The sequence below is a fragment of the Bombina bombina genome, chromosome 1 (assembly GCF_027579735.1).
Source record: "Bombina bombina isolate aBomBom1 chromosome 1, aBomBom1.pri, whole genome shotgun sequence".
Lineage (NCBI taxonomy): Eukaryota > Metazoa > Chordata > Amphibia > Anura > Bombinatoridae > Bombina > Bombina bombina.
In genome coordinates this window covers 1,462,994,775-1,463,020,683 of record NC_069499.1, presented here as the reverse complement: position 1 = coordinate 1,463,020,683, position 25,909 = coordinate 1,462,994,775, and the positions used below count along the sequence as shown (strand labels likewise).

The window sequence follows — 25,909 nt, the reverse complement described above, 5'->3', positions numbered from 1 at the left end:
CACGGAGGGGCTGAGAGAGACAGCACGGAGGGGCTGAGAGAGACAGCACGGAGGGGCTGAGAGAGACAGCACGTAGGGGCTGAGAGAGACAGCACGGAGGGGCTGAGAGAGACAGCACGGAGGGGCTGAGAGAGACAGCACGGAGGGGCTGAGAGAGACAGCACGGAGGGGCTGAGAGAGACAGCACGGAGGGGCTGAGAGAGACAGCAGGGGGGGCTGAGAGAGACAGCAGGGGGGGGGCTGAGAGAGACAGCAGGGGGGGGGCTGAGAGAGACAGCAGGGGGGCTGAGAGAGACAGCAGGGGGGGGGCTGAGAGAGACAGCAGGGGGGCTGAGAGAGACAGCAGGGGGGGCTGAGAGAGACAGCAGGGGGGGCTGAGAGAGACAGCAGGGGGGGCTGAGACAGCAGGGGGGGCTGAAAGAGACAGCGGGGGGAGCTGAGAGAGACAGCGGGGGGAGCTGAGAGAGACAGCGGGGGGAGCTGAGAGAGACAGCAGGGGGGAGCTGAGAGAGACAGCAGGGGGGGCTGAGAGAGACAGCAGGGGGGCTGAGAGAGACAGCAGGGGGGGCTGAGAGAGACAGCAGGGGGGGGCTGAGAGAGACAGCAGGGGGGGCTGAGAGAGACAGCAGGGGGGGCTGAGAGAGACAGCAGGGGGGGGCTGAGAGAGACAGCAGGGGGGGGCTGAGAGAGACAGCAGGGGGGGGGGGGCTGAGAGAGACAGCAGGGGGGGGCTGAGAGAGACAGCAGGGGGGGCTGAGAGAGACAGCAGGGGGGGCTGAGAGAGACAGCAGGGGGGCCTGAGAGAGACAGCAGGGGGGGGGCTGAGAGAGACAGCAGGGGGGGCTGAGACAGCAGGGGGGGCTGAGAGAGACAGCAGGGGGAGCTGAGCGAGACAGCAGGGAGGGACTGAGAAAGACAGCAGGGAGGGGCTGAGAGAGACAGCAGGGGGGGGCTGAGAGAGACAGCAGGGGGGGGGGCTGAGAGAGACAGCAGGGGGGGGGGCTGAGAGAGACAGCAGGGGGGGCTGAGAGAGACAGCAGGGGGGGCTGAGAGAGACAGCAGGGGGGGCTGAGAGAGACAGCAGGGGGGCTGAGAGAGACAGCAGGGGGGCTGAGAGAGACAGCAGGGGGGGCTGAGAGAGACAGCAGGGGGGGGCTGAGAGAGACAGCAGGGGGGGGCTGAGAGAGACAGCAGGGGGGGGCTGAGAGAGACAGCAGGGGGGGCTGAGAGAGACAGCAGGGGGGGCTGAGAGAGACAGCAGGGGGGGCTGAGAGAGACAGCAGGGGGGGCTGAGAGAGACAGCAGGGGGAGCTGAGACAGCAGGGGGAGCTGAGAGAGACAGCAGGGGGGGGAGCTGAGAGAGACAGCAGGGGGGGAGCTGAGAGAGACAGCAGGGGGGGGAGCTGAGAGAGACAGCAGGGGGGGAGCTGAGAGAGACAGCAGGGGGGAGCTGAGAGAGACAGCAGGGGGGAGCTGAGAGAGACAGCAGGGGGGGAGCTGAGAGAGACAGTAGGGGGGGAGCTGAGAGAGACAGCAGGGGGGGAGCTGAGAGAGACAGCAGGGGGGGCTGAGAGAGACAGCAGAGGGGGGGCTGAGAAAGACAGCAGAGGGGGGGCTGACTCAGAGAGACAGCAGAGAGGGGGCTGAGAGAGACAGCAGAGGGGGGGGAAGCTGAGAGAGACAACAGAGTGTGGGGGGAAGCTGAGAGAGACGGCAGAGGGGGGGGGGAGCTGAGAGTGACAGCAGATGGGTGCTGCTATTATAAGGATCTAAGAATAGAGATTCAACCTAGAGTACTCAGCAATAGCTGTGTGAAGTCACGGCCATGAGAATAAGAAGATGAGGAAAATAATAACGTGGAACATGTGTGAACACATGCGGTGAGAAATAATAAACAAGTGCCACTGCAGACAATGGGGTCTTTAACAGCCTATACTAGAGGAACACTTACCGAACATCAGGATCTGATCAACCTGAGGGGCGGACTAGACAGAGTCATATGACGGAGGGTGGAGCTAGGGCATGCAGGAAGCAGACTGACTGACACAACAGTAAAATTACACATGGGTACCCCAATATCTCCTACGCTGTGTTGGTTTCTCTCCAGTCTTCTCGTAACAGGGACCCACGGGAGGAATGTACTGCTTATAATTGGTGAGACACATATATAGGATAGCTGTGGGTATGTAATTTGTGATAGCTGTGTAATAAGAGGTGTGAGTGTGCCCTATGATGGCTATGTAATAAGAGGTATGTGCCCACTGTCCTGATCTGTCCTTGTGATTGCATGGTAGCGGTAGGAAAGAGTTATGTGCCCTTGTAGGACCTGTTGATAGTGTATAGCAGGGGGTGGGAGTTATGTGCCCTGTTGTCTGTCCTGGTGATTGCATGTTAGCAGGGGGTGAGAGTTATGTGCGGTGGTTTCTATGGTGATTGCATTTTACAAGGGGGTGATAGTTATGTGCCCTGATGTCTGTTCTGTTGATTATTTCTTTTAGCAGGGGATGAGATTTATGTATCCTGGTGTCTGTATGTTAGCAGTGGGTGAGAGTATGTGCCCTGGGGCTTTTGTATTAAGAGGAAGCTAGAAGGATATGCCCTGATGTGTGTTTATATGTTAACAAGGGAGAGAGTTATGTGTCCTAGTGTCTGGTGTGCCCAGGTGTCTATATGTTAGCAGGGAGTGAGAGCTATGTGTCCTTGTGCCTTTGTATTAAGAGGAAGCTAGGATATGCCCTTGTATTAAAGGGATACTAAACCCAATTTGTTTCTTTCATGATTCAGATAGAGCATGCAATTTTAAGCAACTTTCTAATTTACTCCTATTATCAATTTTTCTTCGTTCTCTTGCTATCTTTATTTAAAAAGCAGGAATGTTATGCATAGGAGCTGACCCATTTTTGGTTGAGAACCTGGGTTATGCTTGCTTATTGGTGGGTAAATGTAAGCCTCCAATAAGCAAGTGCTATCCATGGCGCTGAACCTAAAATGTGCTGGTTGCTAAGATTTACATTTCTGCTTTTAAAATAAAGATAGCAAGAGAATGAAGAAAAATTTATAATAGTAGTAAGTAAATAGTAGGAGTAAATTAGAAAGTTGTTTAAAATGTCATGCTCTATCTGAATCATGAAAGAAAAAAATTGGATTCAGTGTCCCTTTTAAGAAGAGGTGAGAAGGATGTGCCCTGGTGTTGATATGTCTCAGAGGGTGAGAGTTATGTGTCCTATTGTCTGTCTCAGTGATTATATGTTAGCAGTGAATGAGCCTTATGTATCCTGGTGTCTGTCCTGCTCATTGGATTAAAGGGACACTGAACCCAAATTTTTTCTTTAGTGATTTAGATAGAGCATGCAATTTTTTAACAACTTTCTAATTTACTCCTATTATCAAATTTTCTTCATTCTCTTGGTATCTTTATTTGAAATGCCAGAATGTAAGTTTAGATGCCGGCCCATTTTTGGTGAACAACCTGGGTTGTTCTTGCTGAATGGTGGATACATACCCACCAATAAACAAGTGCTGTCTAGTGTTCTGAACAAAAAATAGCTTAGATGTCGCCTTTTTCAAATAAAGAAAGCAAGACAACGAAGAAAAATTGATAATAGGAGTAAATTAGAAAGTTGCTTAAAATTGCATGCTCTATCTGAATCACAAAAGAAAAAAATTGGGTTCAGTGTCCCTTTAAGAAAAGGTGAAAAGAAAGGATGTAACTGCCCTGGTGTCCATATGTTAGCAGGGGGTGAGTGTTATGTGCTGTGGTGCCTTTGTATTAAGAGGAGGTGAGAAGGATATGCCCTGATGCCTGTGTATTAAGAGACAGTGAGGAGGATGTGCCCTGGTGTCTATATATTAAGTGGAGTGTGCCCTGGCGTCTGTCTTGGTGATTGTATGTTAGCAAGGGGTGAGTGTTATGTGCCCTGGCGTCTGTCTTGGTGATTGTATGTTAGCAAGAGGTGAGTGTTATGTGCCCTGGTGTCTGTCTTGGTGATTGTATGTTAGCAAGAGGTGAGTGTTATGTGCCCTGGTGTCTGTCTTGGTGATTTTATGTTAGCAGAGAGTGAGAGTTATGTGTCCTGATGTCTGTTCTGCTGATTATCATTTAACAAGGGGGTTAGTGTTATGTGTTCTGGTGATTGTATATTATATGGGAATGAGCATTATGTGCCCAGTTTTCTGTTCTAGTGATTGTATGTTACCAAGGGGTAAGTTTTATATGCCTGTGTGTCTGTCCTGGTGATTGTATGTTAGCAGAGGGTGAGCCTTAGATAGGTAACTTCTGGGCACAATGTTAGAGGTAATTTGTGTGTATGAATCTTGATGCCCTGGTGTCTATATGTTAAGAGGAGGTTGGAAGTATGTTAGCAGAGGGTGAGTGTTATGTGCCCTGGTGATTGTATGGTAACAGAGAGTGAGCGTTATGTGTCCTGATGTCCTGCTGATCATTATTTAGCAGTGTTGAGAGTTATGTACCCTGGTGTCTGTCCTGGTGATTGTATGTTAGCAGGGGGTGAGTGTTATGTGCCCTGGCGTCTGTCTTGGTGATTGTATGTTAGCAGGGGGTGAGTGTTATGTGCCCTGGCGTCTGTCTTGGTGATTGTATGTTAGCAAGGGGTGAGTGTTATGTGCCCTGGCGTCTGTCTTGGTGATTGTATGTTAGCAAGGGGTGAGTGTTATGTGCCCTGGCGTCTGTCTTGGTGATTGTATGTTAGCAAGGGGTGAGTGTTATGTGCCCTGGTGTCTGTCTTAGTGATTGTATGTTAGCAGGGGGTGAGTGTTATGTGTCCTGGTGATTGTATGTTAGCAGGGGGTGAGTGTTATGTGTCCTGGTGATTGTATATTAGCTGGGGGTGAGTGTTATGTGTCCTGGTGATTGTATGTTAGCAGGGGGTGAGTGTTATGTGTCCTGGTGATTGTATATTAGCTGGGGGTGAGTGTTATGTGTCCTGGTGATTGTATATTAGTTGGGGGTGAGTTTTATATGCCCTGGTTTCTGTACTGGTGTTTGTATGTTACCAAGCGGTTAGTTTTATATGCCCTGGTTTCTGTTCTGGTGACTGTATGTTGGCAGGGGGTGAGCCCCAGATAGGTAACCTCTGGGCACAAAGTTAGAGGTAAGAGGTGTATATGTATCTTGATGTCTTGACATCTGTAAGGAGATGGTTAGAGGTATAAAAACTTATCTAGGACCATATATTTGTCCTTGTGTTCTTTGTATTAGGAGGAGTTGAGAAGCAGGTTTCCTGCTTTGCATGAAGCGGAGTTGAGAGGTATATTCCTAATTTGTATTTGGAGATGATGAGGCACATTTATCTTGATATCTGGATACAATTTATCCCAATGTCTTTACATTAAGAAGAGATGAGAAGTATGCGTATAATGTTTGTACTGTATATTAGAAGGAGGTGGGGGCTGTCTTTGTGTCTGTGTATAAGGAGAAAGTAAGAGGTACCTGTCTTGATAGCTGTGTATTATTAACTAGATCTATGTGTACTCATGTCAGTGTATTATCTAAGCTGTAAAGCATATAAGCACTGATGCCTGTTTAATAATAATTGTGAGAGAGATGTCTTTTCGTGTTGGAAGTAAGAGGGGCAGCCTTGATTTTGTTTAGGGACTAGTTATATTTTACCTCTGCTCGGTGTCCGTTTCTCTTCTTGCTGGTATGATTTTGTAATAGGTTCATGCTTTTATACATTCCATTTTGGCAGCTGTGTCATTCTGTACTCTGTGGGAAGGTCTGACATTTAACCCATTCCTCGTTTACCCCTTTACTACTGTGTTGTAGGTGATGACGCTGGCTTTGAGAGTGATGCCTATAACAACACAGTCATTAGGACCCCCCACCTGAGCGAGCTGGCCAGGAGAAGCCTTATCTTTAAGAATGCGTTTACCTCCGTGAGCAGCTGCTCGCCAAGTAGGGCGTCAATCCTCACTGGCCTACCCCAGGTAAAATACTATTTATGGGGACATTCTAGATCAGCTGGGAAAGAAACAACCACTAATTATGTAACTTCATTATGCTGTATAATGAGTCCCCTGTGCACAATAATTGTATCTTACATAGAGCTGTTCATATTCCTCTGATCTTGGAACGTTTCAGCAGTGAGGGGGTTAGGGGAACCTGCTCTAGGTCTTTGGCTAGCCTAGTCCATGAAGAGTTAATAGGGATGTCACATGATTTCACAAGATTTGGGTCTCCTGACTTTTCCAGCTTCTTGTTTTTCTCTGCAAATAGCAGCTAGACCGCAGAGATAGGGGTTTCAATGGCCAGCTGTGTGAAGAACGTAGGATTGCTTGCTCTAACTCTGGAGAGATGCAGTGTTCTCTCACATGGCTGTGCCAAGCTTCCTTCCCTGCCATTTAGTTAAAGGAACAGTAACCTTTAAAAAAAAAAAAAAAAAAAAAAGTTTATGGAAGAGCAATGTAGTACCTCTACATAAAAAGTTTTAAGCTTATTTCTGTCAGTAGTTGAGAAATTAAAGGGATAATTTTTCTCTGCTAATCAGCAACAGCATAAAGTACTTTGTAAAATTAAATTAATAAAATGCACATGCACCAATCTGAACTTGAAAATCAAAAATATTTACTATTCGCATTTCAGAAGGTGCTGCAGGTACAAACTATGAAATAGGCTGAGCAGACAAGAAGGACAGTCGCCCAACCTGAGCACATATTCATATGATATATGCTCAGGGGCTCTAGTGCCTGTGGGAAGAAGCTTTAATATGTTTCATGCACAGTTCCATCATAATATCTGCATATATGAGGACCAAGCCTTATTGGAAAGCATAGCTGTTCCATAAGTGGTGACATCATCAATATAACTGGTGACATCATCAATTGTTTAGTGCTTATACAGAGGAGACACACCGACGCTCACTTATCACTTTGTTAAAAGACAATTAAATAAACGAAAGGTTATTAACCAATACGTGCATAATACAAATACAATAGCACTTACTCTGAATTTTAAATGCGCAGTTGATTTATTTTCTTTCTGACAAATTTCAAAATGTAATTCAATTTGCCAGCCCCCTGTATCACGTGACAGCCATCAGCCAATCACAGTTGCATATACGTATACACTGTGGAATTCTGGTGCTGCAGAAAGTGTGCACGTAAAAAGACTGCACACAATTTTATAATGGATGTAATTGGATAGTCTCTTAAAACTGCATGCTCTGCCTGAATTATGAAAGCCTAATTTTTTACTTTACTGACTTTTTAGTGACCAATATACCTGCATAAAAAATCCTCATTTTTGAAACAAAATATAACTTCAATCTGATGCTTTTAGAAATTTGTCTACACACTTGCAGCTTTAACAAGTCATTTATTTTATTTTAGATAAACCATTACAGTACAGTGACATTTTAATGAAAACTTTTTAAGTAAAGAAATAAAGGGGCATGAAACTCAAATGTTTTCTTGCATGATTCAGACAAAGCGTGCAATTTTAAACAACTTTCTAATTTACTTCTATTATCAAATTGTCTTTGTTTTCTTGGTATCTTTTGTTGAATAGCAGGGATATAAGCTCAGGCGAGTGCACGTGTCAGGAGCACTATATGGCAGCAGTTTTGCCAGAATGTTATCCATTTGCAAGAGCACTAGATGGCAGCCATGTAGTTCTCCAGATGCCTACTTAGGTATCTCTTCAGCAAAGAATACCATGGGAACGAAGGAAATTTGATAATAGAAGTAAATTGGAAACTTTATAAAAAATTGCTCTGTAATAAATAAAACATTGTTTGGGTTTCATATCCCTTTAAGATAGTCTGAGCAAGAAGATCGTGCTAAGCTACCCTAGCTGATTTACTCAACACTGTAACTAAAGTTATTGGCCAGGGTGGAGCAGTAAATGTAGCTTATCTAAATGTAAGCAAAGCAATCGACACTGTTCCACACAACAACTCAAACATTGTTAACCCTTTGGTGACAGGGTTAATTTGTCTACATCGGAACAACGTTGTAGACTAATTAAAATCCTGCAATTGTGAGATTTCAATGATGGGATCAGGTTAGGGGGCGTCTCTATGATGCTAGGCACACCCTCCAGACCGCAATCCCATTCTGGAAGCGCTGTTGGCTTCAGGACAGCCAAACAGCTAGGGCGTTCCATGCCGTCCTAACGGCGCTACAGCCCAGCACAGAAGTGTGTAGACTTGATAGGCTTTTTGTTCGCAGTCAAAATCAGTGTTTCTATGTAATTAAAAAATATTTTCAGATTGGAGAAAGATTTACGGTGATTTAATTATTGTTGAAGAACAACCCACACAGCTATATTGGTGACTTTATTCGATGTTGCAAATTAAAAATCAAATATATATATATATATATATATATATATATATATTTTTTTTTTTTATTATTTATATATACACTCACAGACATTTTACAGGTATATAATAGTGCAAAAAGAAAATGCTTTGATATGTTATTTTAGTAATATACTATTGCTTGTATATATCTATGTGTTTAACTCCTGCAAAGGGATCAACCACCAGAGTTGCAATGCACTGCTGGGATCTATCTTCTAGATTGTAAGTTCCCACGGGAGAAAAGGGCCCTCAATTCCTCCGATATTTGTTTGAAAAATGTTGTCCTGTCTCTTAAAAATATTGTATCTTCGTTGTACTTTTATCTTTTGTACCCATGGACAGTGCTGCAGAATTTGTTGGCGCTTTATAAATAAAGTATAATAATGATAACAATAATCTAGCTGAACATTTCTAGTGAGCCAGTGACGAGAGAGAAATGTGTGTTGCCTCCAATCAACAGCCAGCTCCCAATAGTGCATTGATGCTGAGCATATGCTTTTAAACAAAGGATATCATGAGAACAAAATAAATTTGATAACAGAAGTGTCAAAACGACATGGTCTACTTCAGTTTTGAGTTGACTTTCATGTTTCTTTAAAAGATCGTCTTGTAGATAAAACATAAAATGTATGTATTATTCGTATAACTTTGCAGTAAGGTGAGTTCATCAGGCGATAAATACAAACTCCCATGCAAGCTCAGGTCTGAAACAATTTACTTTAAAACATGTTAGAGGTTGTGCTATTATGAATAACACAACATATGAGACTCATATGGACGTCTAAATATTTGTAGTTCATAAGTTCCCTATTTTTTACATTCTATACTGTACACAGTAAACCGCTCTGTGTAGTGAGAGCACTTTATTTGCACTTTACAGCTGGTATAATTGTTAAAAAAGACTTTGTTGTTTGTGTCTGCAGCACCAGAACGGTATGTACGGACTGCATCAGGATATGCATCACTTTAGTTCGTTTGATTCTGTAAGAAGTTTACCGATGCTGCTTACGGAGTCAGGAATCCGCACAGGTACCACACTGCAGAGCGTTAAGCCCGGTTAAAGGGACCTCATATTTAACATTTCTGTCATCCATATAAATTTGTGGCACTTACACATCTTGATTTTTTTATTTAATTGACAAAATGTAAAATAAAAGATGTTTAAATTTAAAAGGAAACAATCTGAATCAACATTTTCAGTAGTGAACATCTTCCATTGTTCCCTCCAAGTATTGTTGATTGGTTTATGGACAGATATAAGATAAAGAAGCAGGTATATGTACACAATGTGATAAAGTAATGAGATATGATTATACCTACTAGCTCAACTCATTTTATTAGGTTGTGGCTTCAAAAATCAAAACCAGCTAATTCATATACACAAACCTTAAAAAGTAAATTCTCATACATTTTATACTCAGCAGCTGGTAAAAAAAAAAGTAATTTGCTACACATTAAGGTAAAAACAATTTTACAATATACTGTCCCTTTAAAGGGACCGTAAACACTATAACGTATTATAAAAATATTATGTGTAGCAAAATAAAACAAAAAACTTTACAATATACTTATATTATTATTTTTTTTGCTAATTTTTATGAAATTAAATTAGAAAAGTTAAGATTTTTTTCTGTTTAAGAACAAAACAATCACATGGCTTTACATTCCTAACCCTGCACAATATCTGTGTTCCTAATTGACTTCAGCATAGATAACTAGTTAAGAATTACAAAACAGTGGAGACTTTGCAAACATAATGACCGCAGCTATCTGTGTCTACTTCAGTAACTAGTTCAGATTGGTTTCTCCAAATAAGTGTGTGTGTGTGTGTGTGAAGTTTGGCTATTGAAGAAAAAAAAAAAACAGTTGTAGCAAACAAGATGTTAATGGATTCCAAACATTTTTAAACTTGCCCAGTATACTTTAGAAAAATGTTGCAGTTACAAAGTGTTTACTGCCCCTTTAACCCTCACTCCTACCTGCCTGTATAAAGCAGCAGTACTAGGCAGAAATCACCCAGCACCTGCTTGGCAAGTGAGGCATTCCAGGCCAACCAGCAAACTTGTCATGAATGAAAGCGTCTTTCTTGAGACACACAATATAATACAGCAAACAGCCCTTTAGGCAAGAAGCATGTGAAACGACCATTAGCGCTGATTTTTTTTTTTTTTTAAAGGACAAAGACTTGGTTTTGCTTCTTGCCCTAGGATTTGCTATTTGTTTACTTTGTGTGGCTCAATAAATGGTCTTTTGTTTCAAGCAAGACAAGAAGCACAGCAATAATTTTATTCATCATTTATGTTCAACATTTTTAGTACAACAACTGCATGAACATGAGCTACAAAACTATGAGTGAGCTGTTTCCATGCAATACTGCTTCCACCTATAGAGTTCTCATACTGCTGAGCACCTACAGACACAATAACATTCTAAATCTGATTCCTCTACATTAAAAGGACAATAAGCTGAGGAATCAATTAAAAGGACAATAAGCTCAGGAATAAATTCACTTATAAAACCTGCTTTTCTGTAATAAAATTGGGGGATGTCCCTGGCCTGAAGTGCCTAATTGCTGATACATACTATGTATGTAGAATAGATTAAAAAAAAAAAAAAACTTTAAAGGGACACTCAAGTCAAAATTAAACGCTCATGATTCAGATAGAGCACCCTATTTTAAGAATGTTTTAAATTTACCTCCATTATTAAATTTTGCAGTCTTTGTATACGCTCAGTTTTTGAGGCGCCAGCTCCTACTGAACATGCGCACAAGCTCACAGGGTATAAGTATACTAGTCTGTCATTGGCCTAGAGGCAGTTTCATTTTCTCTGGATATGTACAGCAACTTTGACCCCAAATTGAAAAGTTATATTTTGAAAACTTTGGATTTTCTTTTTTTTTTTCAGAATTCAGATAGAGCATGACATTTTAAGCAACTTTCTAATTTGCTCCTATTATCAATTTTTCTTCGTTCTCTTGGTATCTTTATTTTAAAATCATGAATGTAAATTTTAGCAACCAGCCCATTTTAGGTTCAGCACCATGGAGAGTGCTTGCCTATTGGAGGCTTAAATTTACCCACCAATAAGCAAGCATAACCCAGGTTCTCAACCAAAAATGGGCCGGCTCCTATGCATCACATTCCTGCTTTTTAAATAAAGATAGCAAGAGAACAAATAAAAATTGATAATAAGAGTAAATTAGAAAGTGGCTTAAAATTGCCTGCTCTATCTGAATCATGAAAGAAGAATTTTTAGTTTAGTGTCCCTTTAACAATATAGATAAGAATATTGACGTATTTAGTACATCATTTCATATATCAACACAATAAATCTGTAGCTAGCTTCAGGTGGCAGGTCATTGAAAGCATTACACATACCCTAGGGGAGGTGACAGATTACATAGACTTCTGCATAGAGAGGCATTCTGGATATTTACCCTGCAAACGAGACGCCCAAAGGGCTTCAATGCAGTTGGCGATATTATAAACCACTGGCAACATAAATAGTGAACATAATGTTCTATCAAAGTTGCATCTCAGGGAATAAATACAGCAATTATGAGACACTATAGTATATAATTACATTTGTCTCTATTTTTTGTCTCCTCTCTGCTAATGGACCAATACTAGTTTGCTTATTTGAGAATTAAATATAGTTTACAACTTATGTAGATAAACTTATTCTATATGCTGGCTTTAACCCTCAATTGGGGGATAATATTAGCACATATCGCTATAGAATAGTATAAGTTTCTCTAGCAACAAATTGTTATTGGGGAATTGTATTTTCTGTATTTGTATATATGTATATGCTTCCTGCCTCCCAAACTCTCATTAGTGTCTAAGTATTAATACCCTGTACAGAAAATTGTATTGTATGTTTATGCCATAATCGTTTAACATGATATGCATTGCTCATCAGCTGTACACCCTTGATTTCCATTGACTTGGCTATTTAAGGGTGTAAACCGGATATTGTGTATGGTCTATGACTAAGGCTAACAACCAGCCGAAACGCTTAAGACCGACTGGCTGCTGATGGTTAATGGCATATTTTTAACCTCATAATTTTTTGCCCCCGCTTTTTGTAGTGTATCTTATCTTTTTAAATAATAAAATTACCACTTTTTTCTATGGAGTTCGCTGGACCTGTTTTTCGTTCTTGTCATTGGCTGATGTCTGTCACATGGTACAGGGGGCTGGCAAAAGGGGAAAAAAATTTGCCAGAAAAAAAATAAATCTACTGCTTTTGTGAATTTTAGAGTTAGTGCTATTACATTGTCTTTGTATTATGAACTTGTTAATTATGCAATTCCTCTGTATTTGGGTAATTCTAGTGCAAAAATGTTATGACCTAATTTGTTCTATGGTCCAGATTACAGGCAGAGCGCAGTCATTACCAGGATTGCAGAATCGTGTTTGGTACAGTGAGATACAGTTTGCAGAAACACGCTTGGTACAATGAAATACAGTTATGCGCCAAAGAAGATATTAAATGAATAAAAGGGTTAAAAAGTGCCTGGGTACAATTTTTAGTTTTAAATAGAAACATTTTTCCAATATACTTCCTTTAGCAAACATGCTTTTTTTAGCAGCATATACACATATGCAGTGAGGGCCTGTGCACCAGTATTCAAGCACTGAGAGCTGGCAGTCGTGTGTATTGTGTCTGTGAAGACTTAATTTGTGTCATATTAGCCGCTGCTGACTTTCTGAGAAGGTGTGGTGTTGATACGAATGTACAGCATATGTGCATATGCCGCAGAAAAACAGTAATGACTTTTACTAGAAGTATTTTTGCTAATGGAAGTATGTTGCAAAAAGTCTTCTATTTAAAATTGAGATGCACCCATGCACATTTCAATGTTGACCTTTCTATCCTTTTAATATCCCGTATTGTTAATCTTGTTTCTATGCTGAATGACCATTGTATTAGTGATTTGCATTGGTTTAAGGTGTAACTGTTAGGGTTTTGGTAACTTCACAATGTGAATCGCAGTTTACTTTTATCTCTTGTAAGTTGCGTTCGAGTTATACTAAGGCTCAAGCAGGAGAAATTTACTTTTAGCTTGTAATATAAGTGCACAGATGGTTGCTATATACTCGTGGAATCAGTTTCACATGGTCGAAATTTACGCTGGAAATCTCGCACAAAATACAGATCCACTTATAATTTAGGCCCTTGTGTTTTATCCCTGCAAATACTCCCGCCTGGCAATCAAGAAACGTTAAAGTAACACAATACATCACATTTTCACCTTCTCTTCCAGACAATGGATTAAACTACTTTTTTATGTGTCCATAAGTTTTCTTTTTATTTTGTATGGATGTCATAAATTTGTTTTATGGAACCTGGAGCATTTCTAAAGCTTAAACAAAATACAAGGGGGTGCCCCATTATATTTCAGCAACAGAGTAAATTTTAAAGCTTCGTCAATAGCGTATAGTCAATGGGATGCATTATAAAAGTGTATCACACATGTATTATAATAGAAAATGAAAATATATATAAAAAATATATGTATAGAGCAAAAAAATTCCAGAATGGATGATCGAGCTGCTGGAGAATAGATAAACTCCATCCAGGGCTGCTCTCCTAGGCAATAAGTGACTGCAGACATCTAAAAGATAACAAAAAACAGGAGGTGTCTCATGATGTAGTAACTTCTATAAACACTCTAATGCTGAGCCAGAAGATTCTACTCACCTGTGAGAAAGCACTAAGATCAGTGCTAACAATGCAGACCAGGACCACTACTCAGGAGGGGCCAAAGCACTGTAGGTGGTAACAACAAAACCACAGGATTGTAATAATACAAAGCTAAAAACTAAAGCTTTTTTATTTGAGTTAGTTTTTTAAAAAAAATGTTTATGGAGGGAGGAGGGGTCTGCACAGATTCTTTTTGGAATACAAATTTTTTCCCTAAGTGTTAGTGGGTAATAGTTGTTATTATGATTGGCATGCAATATTGAATTTAAAAATATATATATATATAATAATCTTCCAGGTATTATTGGAAAGAAGCATGTGGGACCAGAGCTGGTTTATCCCTTTGATTTTGCTTACACGGAAGAGAACAACTCCGTTCTACAGGTTGGGCGGAATATTACCCGGATCAAGCTGCTGGTGCGGAAATTCCTGCAAAGTGAAGACCAGAGGTGAGGGCTGTGGCATTGGTTACTGACTGCTGTTCCCTACCCATGTTCTCAGTAACTTCATTGCAAGACTTTTTTTTTGTCTAGGTTATGATTTTATGTTCACATTTTTCTTGTCAAATTAGAAATGGTCAGTCAAACAGTTGTAAATGCTTTGCATATTTGTGTTGTGGTTTTCTGTAGCCTACAGAAAAAAAGCCTTTTAAAGTGACAATCTAATGCACAAAGAAAAGTCCCACTTCCTGAGCAGGATATGACTGGTGAGCCAATTGGGAGGAGCATACTTATGGAACTGTCAATCACAGTCCGTTTTCTGCTCAGAAGCTCCAGTGTGTTGCATCTCTGTAGCATGACTTTAGCTATGTTCTTACTCCTTTGTGGGGGTTAGAGACACAGTTAGCAAGGGACATTATTGTAAACATAACTAATTAGAGGATTTTATTTCTGCATTAGAATATCCATCTGTTTTAATATGTATATTGTTCTAATTGGATTCTACCAGGCCCTTCTTACTATATGTTGCTTTCCATGATCCACACCGCTGTGGACACTCTCAACCACAGTATGGGACTTTCTGTGAGAAATTTGGGAATGGTGACCCTGGCATGGGGACTATCCCAGACTGGACTCCACAGTACTACACGCCTGAGGAAGTTCAGGTAACTATTCATCATTGTTGTGTCCTAATTTTTTAAAGGGGAATGAAAATCTTTTTAAAAATCTTTGTTCTCTTGGTATCCTTTGTTGAAAAGCAGGTAGGCTCAGGAGCATACATGTATGTGGAGCACTATATAGTAGCAGTTTTGCAAGAATGCTTCCAAGAATGTTATACATTGTACAGACACTGCTGCTCTAGGGCTCAAAAGCATTCTTACAAACTGATGTCATCTAATTCCATACAGGTGCATGTAGCCTACCAAGGTATTCTCTTCAACAAAGAATACTGTGAGAACAGAGTCAATTTGTAATTAAAAGTCCTTTTTTTTTTCTTTTCTTTTTTTTTTTTTTTTTTTAATAAAAGTATATTTTAGGTTTCATGACCCTTTTGAGCTAGCCCATGTTTCACCAAAGCAGATTATCAGTAGAGTCTAGGACACTGAGAACACAGGAAGTCTTTGCAATCTTGATAATATATGATGAGACAAAGATAAATCAAATGCACAACTGCTCTGTTTTTCTTGACACTTTTAGTGTTTTTAATTATTTCATGCCCAGTAAAGTCCCCTTGTTCTCTGTCCCTGAACTGTGCAGTGGACATTGCAAGCTGGATTTGTTCAACATGTGCTGCAGAATAGCTCAACCCCTTCCTAATTACAAACTATTTATCTCTCTGTCTTGTTCTTGACTTCTCTTTCTATCTCTCTGTCTCTAGGTCCCATACTTCATCCAAGACACCCCCAGTGCCAGAGCTGACCTGGCTGCACAGTACACCACAATTGGTCGGATGGACCAAGGTGAGGTGGATCATGTGACCATGTTCATCATCTGCACCCTGCTCTGACTGTGTGATAGGTAGATTTAACTCTATCCAACCCTAAAAGAGGTGTTTGTATAATAAATAGTGAAATATATTGCTAAGGTTTTTTTTAAACTATAAAGATGTATACATTTTATAGGGAGTTTTACATTTTGAGTTAATTGTCCTTTTTTAAATATCCATCACAGTGGGTGGTCTGCGTGTTGGGAAGGTTGGGGGGCTCTGAGATATTTTAGCTTTCCTGGGAAATAAACCAGTCTGCAGTCATGTGAAAGCTTCACACCCAGTGCACACATTTAATCCAGATTTCACATTGCTTTTTTCCTTCCGACCTGGGAAACTAAAACATAATACTCACCAGCTAATTAACCTAAATTCACCCAGAAAAGCAAAGAGCCGCTCTAACTTATGATTATTACAGCTGAGTACATGAAAAAGGGTTTGATGTTAACCTTTATGAAATTAGATACTGATAATCTAGATTAAAGGGACAGTTACCATCTTGTAATTAGAATACATTTCTGTTGTGCTGCTATAGAATAACATCAGCAAAGTCTTAATATTTTTAAAACAAATTAATAACTTCTTTGCTGCAATTGTTTTTCAGTATCCAAACTCCACCCACCATTTGCCTTAATTGGAGGAACCTTATTTGGAGGAACCAATATGGGCTTGAGTCTGCAGACAACAAGGATAACCACAATCATAGGCCCTCATTTATCAAATGTTGGGCGGACAAGGTTTGCTCCCAATAACCTGTCCGCCTGACATTTCAGCAAATGCTTACACAGCTTCCCCTGCACTCATGTAACCAATCATGCGAGAGCAGGGCTTGTCAGTCCTCCTGGTCGGATCTGACTTGGATGATTTAACTCCGCCACCTAAAGAGTTTTAAGACCACTGCTTCTTAACTAGTGTTGCAGGCTAGGGGGTAGATTTATCATAGCCCGGGTGGATCGCTAAATGCTGACAACATACGGGTGGATTGCTGTCCACCGCCTCAGAGCAGGCGGACGAGTTAAGGAGCAACGGTCTTAAGACCGTTGCTTCTTAACTCCTGTTCCAGGTGAGCCTGAAGGCTAGTGCGGAAACGGCTGCATCAAACTTCATTTGGAGCTTGATGAATCGGCCCCTATTGCTCCAAAGTGCGATCACCACTTGATAAAGGGAGCCCTATAATGTCAGTATAAAATGTATTGTTTTGAAGTTGTTATCAGTTAAAGCTAATTAAGGAAAGATATGTAGCAGATTTAGCCTTGAGAGGTCCGCAGGGTGCATTTCAGGCTTTTAATTAGAAAATTCACAATTTTCAGAGCTAAATTGCGTGAAAAGGGGACAACATAAATAATTAAATGATATTGCAAAGTTGTTTGATTATACATAACTAAACATTTTCATATAAAAATCTCAAGGTGTTCACTGCCAATACAAAGAACACAATCATCTTTGCCCCTATTATTTCTTTTTAATGACACGATGAGTCCACAAATCATCTTAATTACTATTGGGAATACCACTCCTGCCCTGCAGGAGGCGGCAAAGAGCACCACAGCAAAGCTGTTAAATATCACCTCCCTTCCCTCCCAACCCAGTCATTCTCTTTGTTAGAAAAGATTCTTCAATCAAGAGTTTATTATTTTTAAAGTAGTGCGACATTGTGCTGCTTTGTCCTAGGGTGTAGCCGTAGTCCATATCAGTCTCTTCAGTAGAGCAGTGGTGGCTTTAGAGCAATGGGAACTTGTGGGACATAATTCTCACTGTGCCTCTCATAGATTTTATGCTGCCCTGATTATGAAAGCCTGAGGGGAAATACTCAGTCCTTTTTGTTTCCACAGGCCTATGTGAGGGATAGGACCTCTCAAGCCGGTGAGCTGCCTTACTGCCGGGCTCATTTCTAAGGTAAGTGCTAAGTTTATTTTCTGGGGTATGTACACAGAAAAATTGGCACTTTATTATACACATGGACACAAGGTGACACTATCCCTAAGAGTGGGGATAAGTTATAAGGGCAGTTACAGCAGGCACTGGGTACGTGGAGAAGGGCTCATATGTTTATGTTTGGTGGTTTCGCCATGATAGCAACTCCCAACAATTTTATTTGATCAAAATATGAATAAAGATGTAACATATACCTTATGTTTTGATACTAATGTAAATCGACCAAAACCATTCTGTTCCTCTTGTATTGAGAGGATTTTACAGTTAAGGGATAAACCCTTTTTAGAGCCAACATTGTCTCGGATGCTGTTCAGGAGCATTCTGACAATTTTCAATATATGCCGCAGCGTTCTCCTCAAGTGTCCCAAAACTTAGCGTCCATTCAACCAGTGCCCTGCGCTTCCTCCACGACTTCTCCCTCATTTAGGTCTCGGGTGCGTTGTCGGCGTTTTCCCATGCTGCAGGGAAAGCGCAAGCGAAAACTAAACATTTAGTCAGCGAGGTTTCTGTCACAGTTGTTGCTATCTCAGAGGTCCCCTCCCAGAAGCCTGAGGAAGAGGATACTTCGGTAGCATCTGAGGGTGAAATCTCAGCTTCTGACGGTATGATTCCTCCTGCTGATACTGAAGTAGTATCTTTCAGGTTTAAGCTAGAACACCTCCGTCTGTTACTTAAGGAGGTTTTAGCTACTCAGGACGACGACACCATGGTCATTGTTAATTTTATGATGTACCAGATCGAGCTTCCAAGATCATTGCCGCCATGGAATGGGAGAGAATAGGTATCCCCTTTTTCTCCATCTCCTATATTGGAAGAGATGTTTTCCCATAGTGGACTCTTTCAAGGAGTCTCGGCAGACGGTACCCAAGGTGGAAGGGACCATTTCCACGCTAGCCAGGAGACCTACTATTCCCATAGAGGATAGTTGTTCCTTTAAGGATCCTATGGATAAGAGGTTAGAGGGGTTGCTCAAGATGGCAACCTATGGTTTGTATTGCCACTGTCACTTATGCGGCAGCATACTGGTTCATACGTTGTTTGGTTCTATTCGGACAGACACTCCAGGATAAGATAAAGGCCCTTAAGTTGGTCATTTCCTTTCTTTCAGATGCTTCCCTTCAAGTATTAAGCGGGGAGCTAAGAATTCAGGCTTACCATATTGGCTCGCAGAGCTTTATGGTTAAGAATAATTTTTCGTTCCTTTTGAAATTTCAAGGGAATTCTTCTACTTCTTCCTCCGAGCAGGAGGGAGGTTTTGGCTTTCAAGATTATCTGGAGCCAGATAAGAGGTAAGGTGTTCTTACACTGTGTAGGAGACCTCTCCGACCTGGGAGTGATAGTTCCTGTTCCGATTCAGGAACGGGGTCTGGAATTTTTTTTTTTTTTTTTTTTTTACATTTTTTATTAAGATTCATTTTAAGGCATACAGTGCTGAAATGTCAGAACAGAGTAAATACAGAGGCAATTTCCAGACATTCAATCCATAAACAAATGAAAACAAGAAAAATAAGGTTACAAGACATTTGTATAATCAAAATATGTGGATTATGCCTATCCAACTATACACCCTCTAAAGAAACTATGAGACCTCTCTTGGATCTCTCAATGTTATAGGAAGTATATCAAGATAAAGAGGGCTATTAGAAACTGTAAGGGACCACTGCTGGGTCTCAGTCAGTGAATCTTATTTTTTCTTATTGTAAGGGAGGGGATTATCAATTATCACTATGGTTAAGCATATATTTGAAAGCTTAGGGACATAGAGAATAAAATTTGTGTTGAACTTTATTTTGATAGGGGGAACCATCATTGCTGACCTTGGTAAAATAATTAGTTGTAGAAGGTGCTATATTATAGTGATTCAGTGAGATGCAGAATCCTGCCATGGTGGGTATGAGATAAGATCTTCATAAATATTTGTGTAATTTGGTCAAACTAGATATATGGCTGCTGTTAATCCAGAGTTATGCATTTAAGCTCTAGGGAGTTAGAGCCATAAGGTGCTCCGTGTAATGTATAAGTGTGCCCATGAGTAATTACCTCTCTCTATCAATAGACTATAAAAGTATAACAGGAAAAATCAGTCATTTTGCTCAAATTCAATACTCATAAATATTATGCACAGAAATATAGATCTGATAGTCTATAATTTGTCACTCTATGTAGCAAGAGTTGTGACTATACCACAACCCTTGCAAGATGTATAGGAATGTTAGTGTGATTATAGCATATCAACATATTAATAAACCATAAGATTCCAGCTTGCCTAAATCGCAATTGAGACTATGAGGCATAAGTACTTTACAGGAGGATATTAGGCAGAGGCATATTAACAGCCCTTGGCATAATCAATTTAACAGTAAACACACATATTGTTTCTAGAAGTGTAAATAAACTTACTTTAGCCATCTATGAAGTCTCATATTTCAGTAACCTCACAGTTATGATATGTCTCAAAATAACTGAGCAGTAGGTATAGATTCGATGCACATTTATATTAGCTATACACCAACTGGACATTGAAAGTTCTCTACTCCCCTCTAGTGGAGATAATCTGTCACATCATCAGCTCACACGTAAAAATATTGAATGAGCGGTCTAATGGTATAAAACGTCTCTTAAACTAGACAGAACATTGTATATAAACAGAAAGAAGCTTATTTAGGCTATTGTGTATGTTGCTAATTAAGTATTTCATAAAATAGGAAAATGCTCCTTATGTGAATAACGAATAACTAATTGCTAGTGACAGAATTAAACAAATATCTCCTCCACAAACTTTTCTTAAATAGACTAGCAGAAAACTAATGCCTATAAACATGCGATATCTAGCAATATTAACTGCTTCACATGCAAATCATAAACTCCAATTATATGCAGAGGGGGAGAATATGTACCCACGTAGAAATAGTCAGGACCACTAAATCTAACTCAGCGCGGGGTGCAATACAGAGTTAAATGTCCCAACATTTACAGTCTCTCCTGTCTCAGGCTTCAGTGCCGTCCTTAAGGTTCATGTATACTAGATTTTAACAAACCAATAGAATGTAGCTGCAAAGTAAAGAGTTCCTATGAAAGGATGATTATAGAAGAGCAGTCCCAATATCGATCTGTAGGCAGCTAAAAGAACATTAAGATACTTCTCTTCTAGTAAATTCTATCCAGAGGTTACTGGCCATAAAAAGTCTGTAGATGGTGTACTAACCGATCCCTCTCTTTTGGATATATGTCTCTGGGCCGGTCTGTACCTTGCGGGCAAAAGTTCCCAGTGTAAGTAGAGTGCCTTTGATAAAAGCATTGAAGTAGCGCAGCACCAGATCAGATGAGCCGCTTCTGCAGCCTCGCAGACGGTCTTGAGTTCCTGGTTGTCCCTCAGCAGGGTCTCTCCAGGTAAGTACAGCTGTTATATGCGTGGGATTCTTAAGTGGCCGAGTTTGGATCTCTTGTGTAATTTTGCCGCTTACCATGGAAACCGCACCAGCTTTGCAAGTGTAAGCCGGGTGTTCATCGCCCGCCATGGCAAACAGTGAGCCTGGTTTCATCGCACGGTCGTCCGTGTTCCTCTGACCTCTGGTGCCAGTGTCTCCCTCCTTCTCCTGAGGGACTATGTAACTCGAGTCTCCCCTCGGTGCTGTACTCCGGAGCATTGGCTTCAATAGTCTGTGCAGATCGCACACCAAATCACAAAGGAAGCTGTCTAGAGTAGCTTGCATGTAATGTTCCCATGTATCCAGTGCCGCCATTTTGGAAAAAGACAGCAGTAAGATCAGTACTTCAATAAGGAGACTGTCTGAGGTTCCCCAGAAATAAATGTCAATCTTGGATAAATTTTTGATGTGCCAAGAAGTATCTGTGTACTTTATAACCCAGAAACCTGGGGGGGGATCTGTGCAGGATCCTCAGCTGCGCGCCTCTCGTCGATAAGTCAGATATGGCCTAGCAACAAAAAGTTGCGCGCTGCTTACTTGGAGAGCATAGGTCAGGCTTGTCAGTTTATCAGCTCCTAAACGCTGGTTAAGCGTAGTAGTAATTCCTACTTCCAAATAGATAAGTAATACTATAGAATGTTCCTCTGTAGTCAGCCAGAAAGCAGATTTTAGCAAAATATAAGCAGGAGCTTCACAGAGACACGTCCTGCCGCTCCAAGTGTAGGCTCCGCCCCCTCGGGGTCTGGGATTTTAATCCAATCTGTTTGTGGTTCCCAGAAAAGGAGGTAACCTTCAGGCCTATTTTAGATCTCAAGACTCTAAACAAATTCCTAAGAGTACCGTCCTTCAAGATGGAAATTATTCGTTCCATTCTCCCTTTGGTCTAAGATGGTCAATTTATGACAACTGTGGATTTAAAGGACGTGTACTTGCATGTTCCCATTCACAGGGACCATCACAGGTTTCTAAGGTTTGCCTTTCTAGACAAACACTGCCAATTTGTGGCTCTGCCCTTCGGTCTTGCCACAGCTCCCAGAATTTTCTCAAAGGTTCTGGGTTCGTTGTTGGCAGTGCATCGGTTACGGGGCATTGCAGGGGCGCCCTATCTGGATGACATCATAGTCCAGGCGCCATCTTTACAACAAGCAAGATCCCACACGGAAATGTTGTTATCCTTCCTACGATCTCACGGATGGAAGGTAAATTTGGAAAAGAGTTCCTTAGTCCCAAATACAAGGGTAACTTTCTTGGGAACCATAATAGATTCCCTATCAATGAAGATTTTTCTGACAGAAGTCAGGAAATCAAAGATTTTCGATACTTGTCTAACTCTTCAGTCCAGTCCTTTCTGTGGAACAGATTTGCAAGGCTGCAACTTGGTCTTCTCTTCACACTTTTTAAATTTTTTATAAATGTGACACTTTTGCCTCGGCTGAGGCCTCTTTTGGGAGAAAGGTTCTTCAAGCAGTGGTGCCTTCCGTTTAGATTTCCTTTCTTGTCCCTCCCGTATCATCTGTGTACTCTAGCTTGGGTATTGATTCCCAATAGTAATTAAGATGATCCGTGGACTCATCGTGTCATTAAAAAGAAAATAAAATTTATGCTTACCTGATAAATTTATTTCTTTTTTGACACAATGAGTCCACGGCCCTCCCTGTTTTGAAAGACAGGTTGTTGGTTATAAACTTCAGACACCTCTGCACCTTGTTACTTCCTTTCTATCCTTTACTTTGGTCGAATGACTGCGTTGGGAGGGAAGGGAGGTGATATTTAACAGCTGTGGTGCTCTTTGCCGCCTCCTGCAGGACAGGAGTGGTATTCCCAATAGTAATTAAGATGGATTCATCGTGTCAAAAAAGAAATACATTTATCAGGTAAGCATACATTTTCTTTTTGCAGCTATTGTTGTAATTGTAAGCCCCATTTCAGTATTGTCTGCTTATGCCCTATTCACAGTGTGATGCTTTGCTTTTCTTCCCTACAGGGATAGGTCTGATCCTTTCTGAATTGCAGAGTGCAGGACATGAAAATGACACTTTGGTGATCTTCAGCTCAGACAACGGCATCCCCTTTCCTAACGGGCGCACTAACCTGTACTGGTCAGGTAGAGCAGAACCCCTGCTGGTCTCATCCCCTGGTCACCCACAGCGATGGGGACAAGTCAGTCAGTCCTACGCCAGTCTGCTAGGTGACAATAAGCTAATGTAGTATTCACTTTGAAGCCTAAAGATCAGGGATAGATTTTCTTTTAGTCAAGTAGAAAGCTGCCTAAGGGCACCTTATTTTATAGCAAGCTGGTCACATAATGCAAAATGCTATAATTCATTTTATATTGGTTATACTGCATCCACTGCACTGGGAAGGTTATAGCATATTTTAACTACCCATGGTTCTGCATACCTGCAGGTAAAATAAGTGTGAATTTAGTTCCATTGAGGATAACCAGAGTAATGCAATGGAAAGGCCAAGACATGGGCAGAAACAAACATAAAATTAATATTTATATTTATATTATTTTGTGGCTTAATGAAATCCTTAATGTTTTAAAGAGAAAGAGTAGACACTTTTTTAATTTCTTTTATTTGAAAGACATTTGTAAATGTCTATCTGGTTGTTTTTTTCTCTCAAATGCTTGCTCCCATTCATTAGTAGGTGTGTCCCTCTCTACCACTAGTGCTGTGGGAGTTGTTAATAATAAGCCAATAAACATTAAAGGGACATGAAACCCAAATGTTTTCTTTCATGATTTAGAAAGAGCATGCAATTTTAAACAACTTTTTAATTTACTTCTATTATCTAATTTGCTTTATTCTCTTGACATCCTTTGCCAAAAAGCATATCTAGATAGGCTCAGTAGCTGCTGATTGGTGGCTGCACATTGATGCCTCGTGTGATTGGATCACCCGTGTGCATTGCTATTTCTTCAACAAAGGGTATCTAAAGAATGAAGCAAATTAGATAATAGAAGTAAATTGGAATGTTGTTTAAAATTGTATTCACTATCCAAATCATAAAAGAAAGATTACAACTTTAATTTTTTTTAGGCAAACAAAATCATTTCAACAGGTTAAATGCTGCTTTTTCATACACGATACCTGATAAAAAATTAAAAAAAAAAAAGTGATTACAATGTCCCTTTTAAAAACATGTTCCAGGGTACATTCTATGTATTACTTAAACAGGCAAACCCATTTTCAAATATCTGTGCTTGCAAACAATAAATAGAATGTTGTATAGTACAGTATATGGTTCAGCAATTTGCATAAATAAGAAAGGGGGTGTTTGTAAAGCAAAATGTTTTTTTGATCTTCCTGGTGTGCCGCTGACCTGTTTTTTTTTGTTTGTTTTTTTACATAGATATTACTCCCACTATCCTGGACTGGTTTTCCATCCAATACCCTAACTACAAGGTCTTTGGAAAGAGCATACTGCTCACGGGGAAATCTCTGCTGCCAGCACTGGAGTCAGAGCAGCCGTGGTCTACTGTATTTGGCAGTCAATCTCACCATGAAATCACTATGTATTATCCCATGAGATCGGTCCAGTACCAGCAATATCTGCTTATCCACAACCTCAACTATAAAATGCCATTTCCGATTGATCAAGATTTCTACGTTTCCCCCACTTTCCAAGACCTTCTAAATAGGACAGTCGCTGGCCAACCAACCAACTGGTTCAAGACTCTCCAAAACTATTACTACAGGGACCGCTGGGAGCTTTATGACCGTTCTGTTGACCGGCTAGAGAGGAAGAACTTAGCTGGTGAACCTGCATACCAGGACATCTTCCGTTCCATGCAGGATATGCTGAAAAAGTGGCAATGGGAGACCTCGGACCCCTGGGTTTGTTCTCCAGATGGAGTTCTAGAGGAAAAACTTGACCCAAAATGCCGGCCTCTACATAATGAGCTTTAAAGTGCCAACCAAGCATATGTGTATAACATATAATGGCTACAGTATTCCTTTTAACTCTTTCTTGCTATTGCATTTTGCCAGGTCTCTTATACAGAATATATGCAGTGGCTAATTGATGGAGTAGCCTTATCCTTATTTACACCCTTAAGCTCAGTCAACTTGGCTTATAAATCATTTTGCACTATAAAAATCAATGAAGTAAAATCATTTATATGAGACTTTGGACATTTGCTTCATATTGGAGCCAAGATCATTGAAACGTAGCAAGCACTATGATATATTCCTTTTGTATATGGGGCACTTGTTGTTTTTTTTTGAAGAACATTTTATCTTAAAAATTCCTATTCCCCTGGAGTTTGGTGGGTGATATTGGCGACTCATATGTTGAGATTAACAACTTGTCGAATATGTGAATTACCTTAATTTCTGTACGAATGTGCAATGTTTTCTATTATTTGTTGTACTTGTGTACTTATCTTTTGAATAAAGAAAAAAGATTTCATTAAAAAAAAATTCCTATTCCCATTTTGAACTAACACAAAACACTCACAATACCAGGTTCAATGTAAATAATGTACCATAAAGACCTAGTTTTTTTAATTTAGTTAAAGGGACCTTGAACAAAAAAAATATCATATGAAAGAGTAGCATGTAAACATGTCCTGTGAAAATG

The 25,909-nt window shown here is 40.5% G+C and overlaps 2 protein-coding genes across 3 annotated transcripts in view; one reads left to right on the top strand and one right to left on the bottom strand.

The window, feature by feature from the left end:
* Positions 1-5,659, bottom strand: part of SLC26A11 (solute carrier family 26 member 11) — a 56,488-nt gene extending 50,829 nt beyond the window's left edge. The window contains exon 1 of one of the 2 annotated variants that reach the window (XM_053706484.1): positions 5,630-5,659. The gene's annotated coding sequence lies outside the window, so the exon portion shown is untranslated. Of the gene's footprint in view, positions 1-1,951; positions 2,065-5,629 lie in introns of those variants that run through there. The other variant, XM_053706475.1, reaches the window with a different exon arrangement.
* SGSH (N-sulfoglucosamine sulfohydrolase) lies at positions 2,037-25,749 on the top strand. Its single transcript, XM_053706495.1, has 8 exons — positions 2,037-2,154; positions 5,786-5,946; positions 9,245-9,350; positions 14,332-14,482; positions 14,982-15,138; positions 15,852-15,933; positions 23,307-23,510; positions 24,680-25,749. Exons 1-8 carry the CDS (start codon positions 2,064-2,066, stop codon positions 25,234-25,236), a joined length of 1,509 nt encoding a protein of 502 aa, XP_053562470.1. The 5' UTR covers positions 2,037-2,063; the 3' UTR covers positions 25,237-25,749.
* Positions 25,750-25,909: the final 160 nt, after the last annotated feature.

Excerpts from the sequence above, each read along its gene's own strand:
- SGSH (XM_053706495.1), top strand. The coding sequence starts at position 2,064 with ATGGGTACCCCAATATCTCCTACGCTGTGTTGGTTTCTCTCCAGTCTT. Across the intron at positions 9,351-14,331 it reads GGAGTCAGGAATCCGCACAG|GTATTATTGGAAAGAAGCAT; the intron begins GTACCACACTGC and ends ATAATCTTCCAG. Across the intron at positions 23,511-24,679 it reads GTCCTACGCCAGTCTGCTAG|ATATTACTCCCACTATCCTG; the intron begins GTGACAATAAGC and ends TTTTTTACATAG.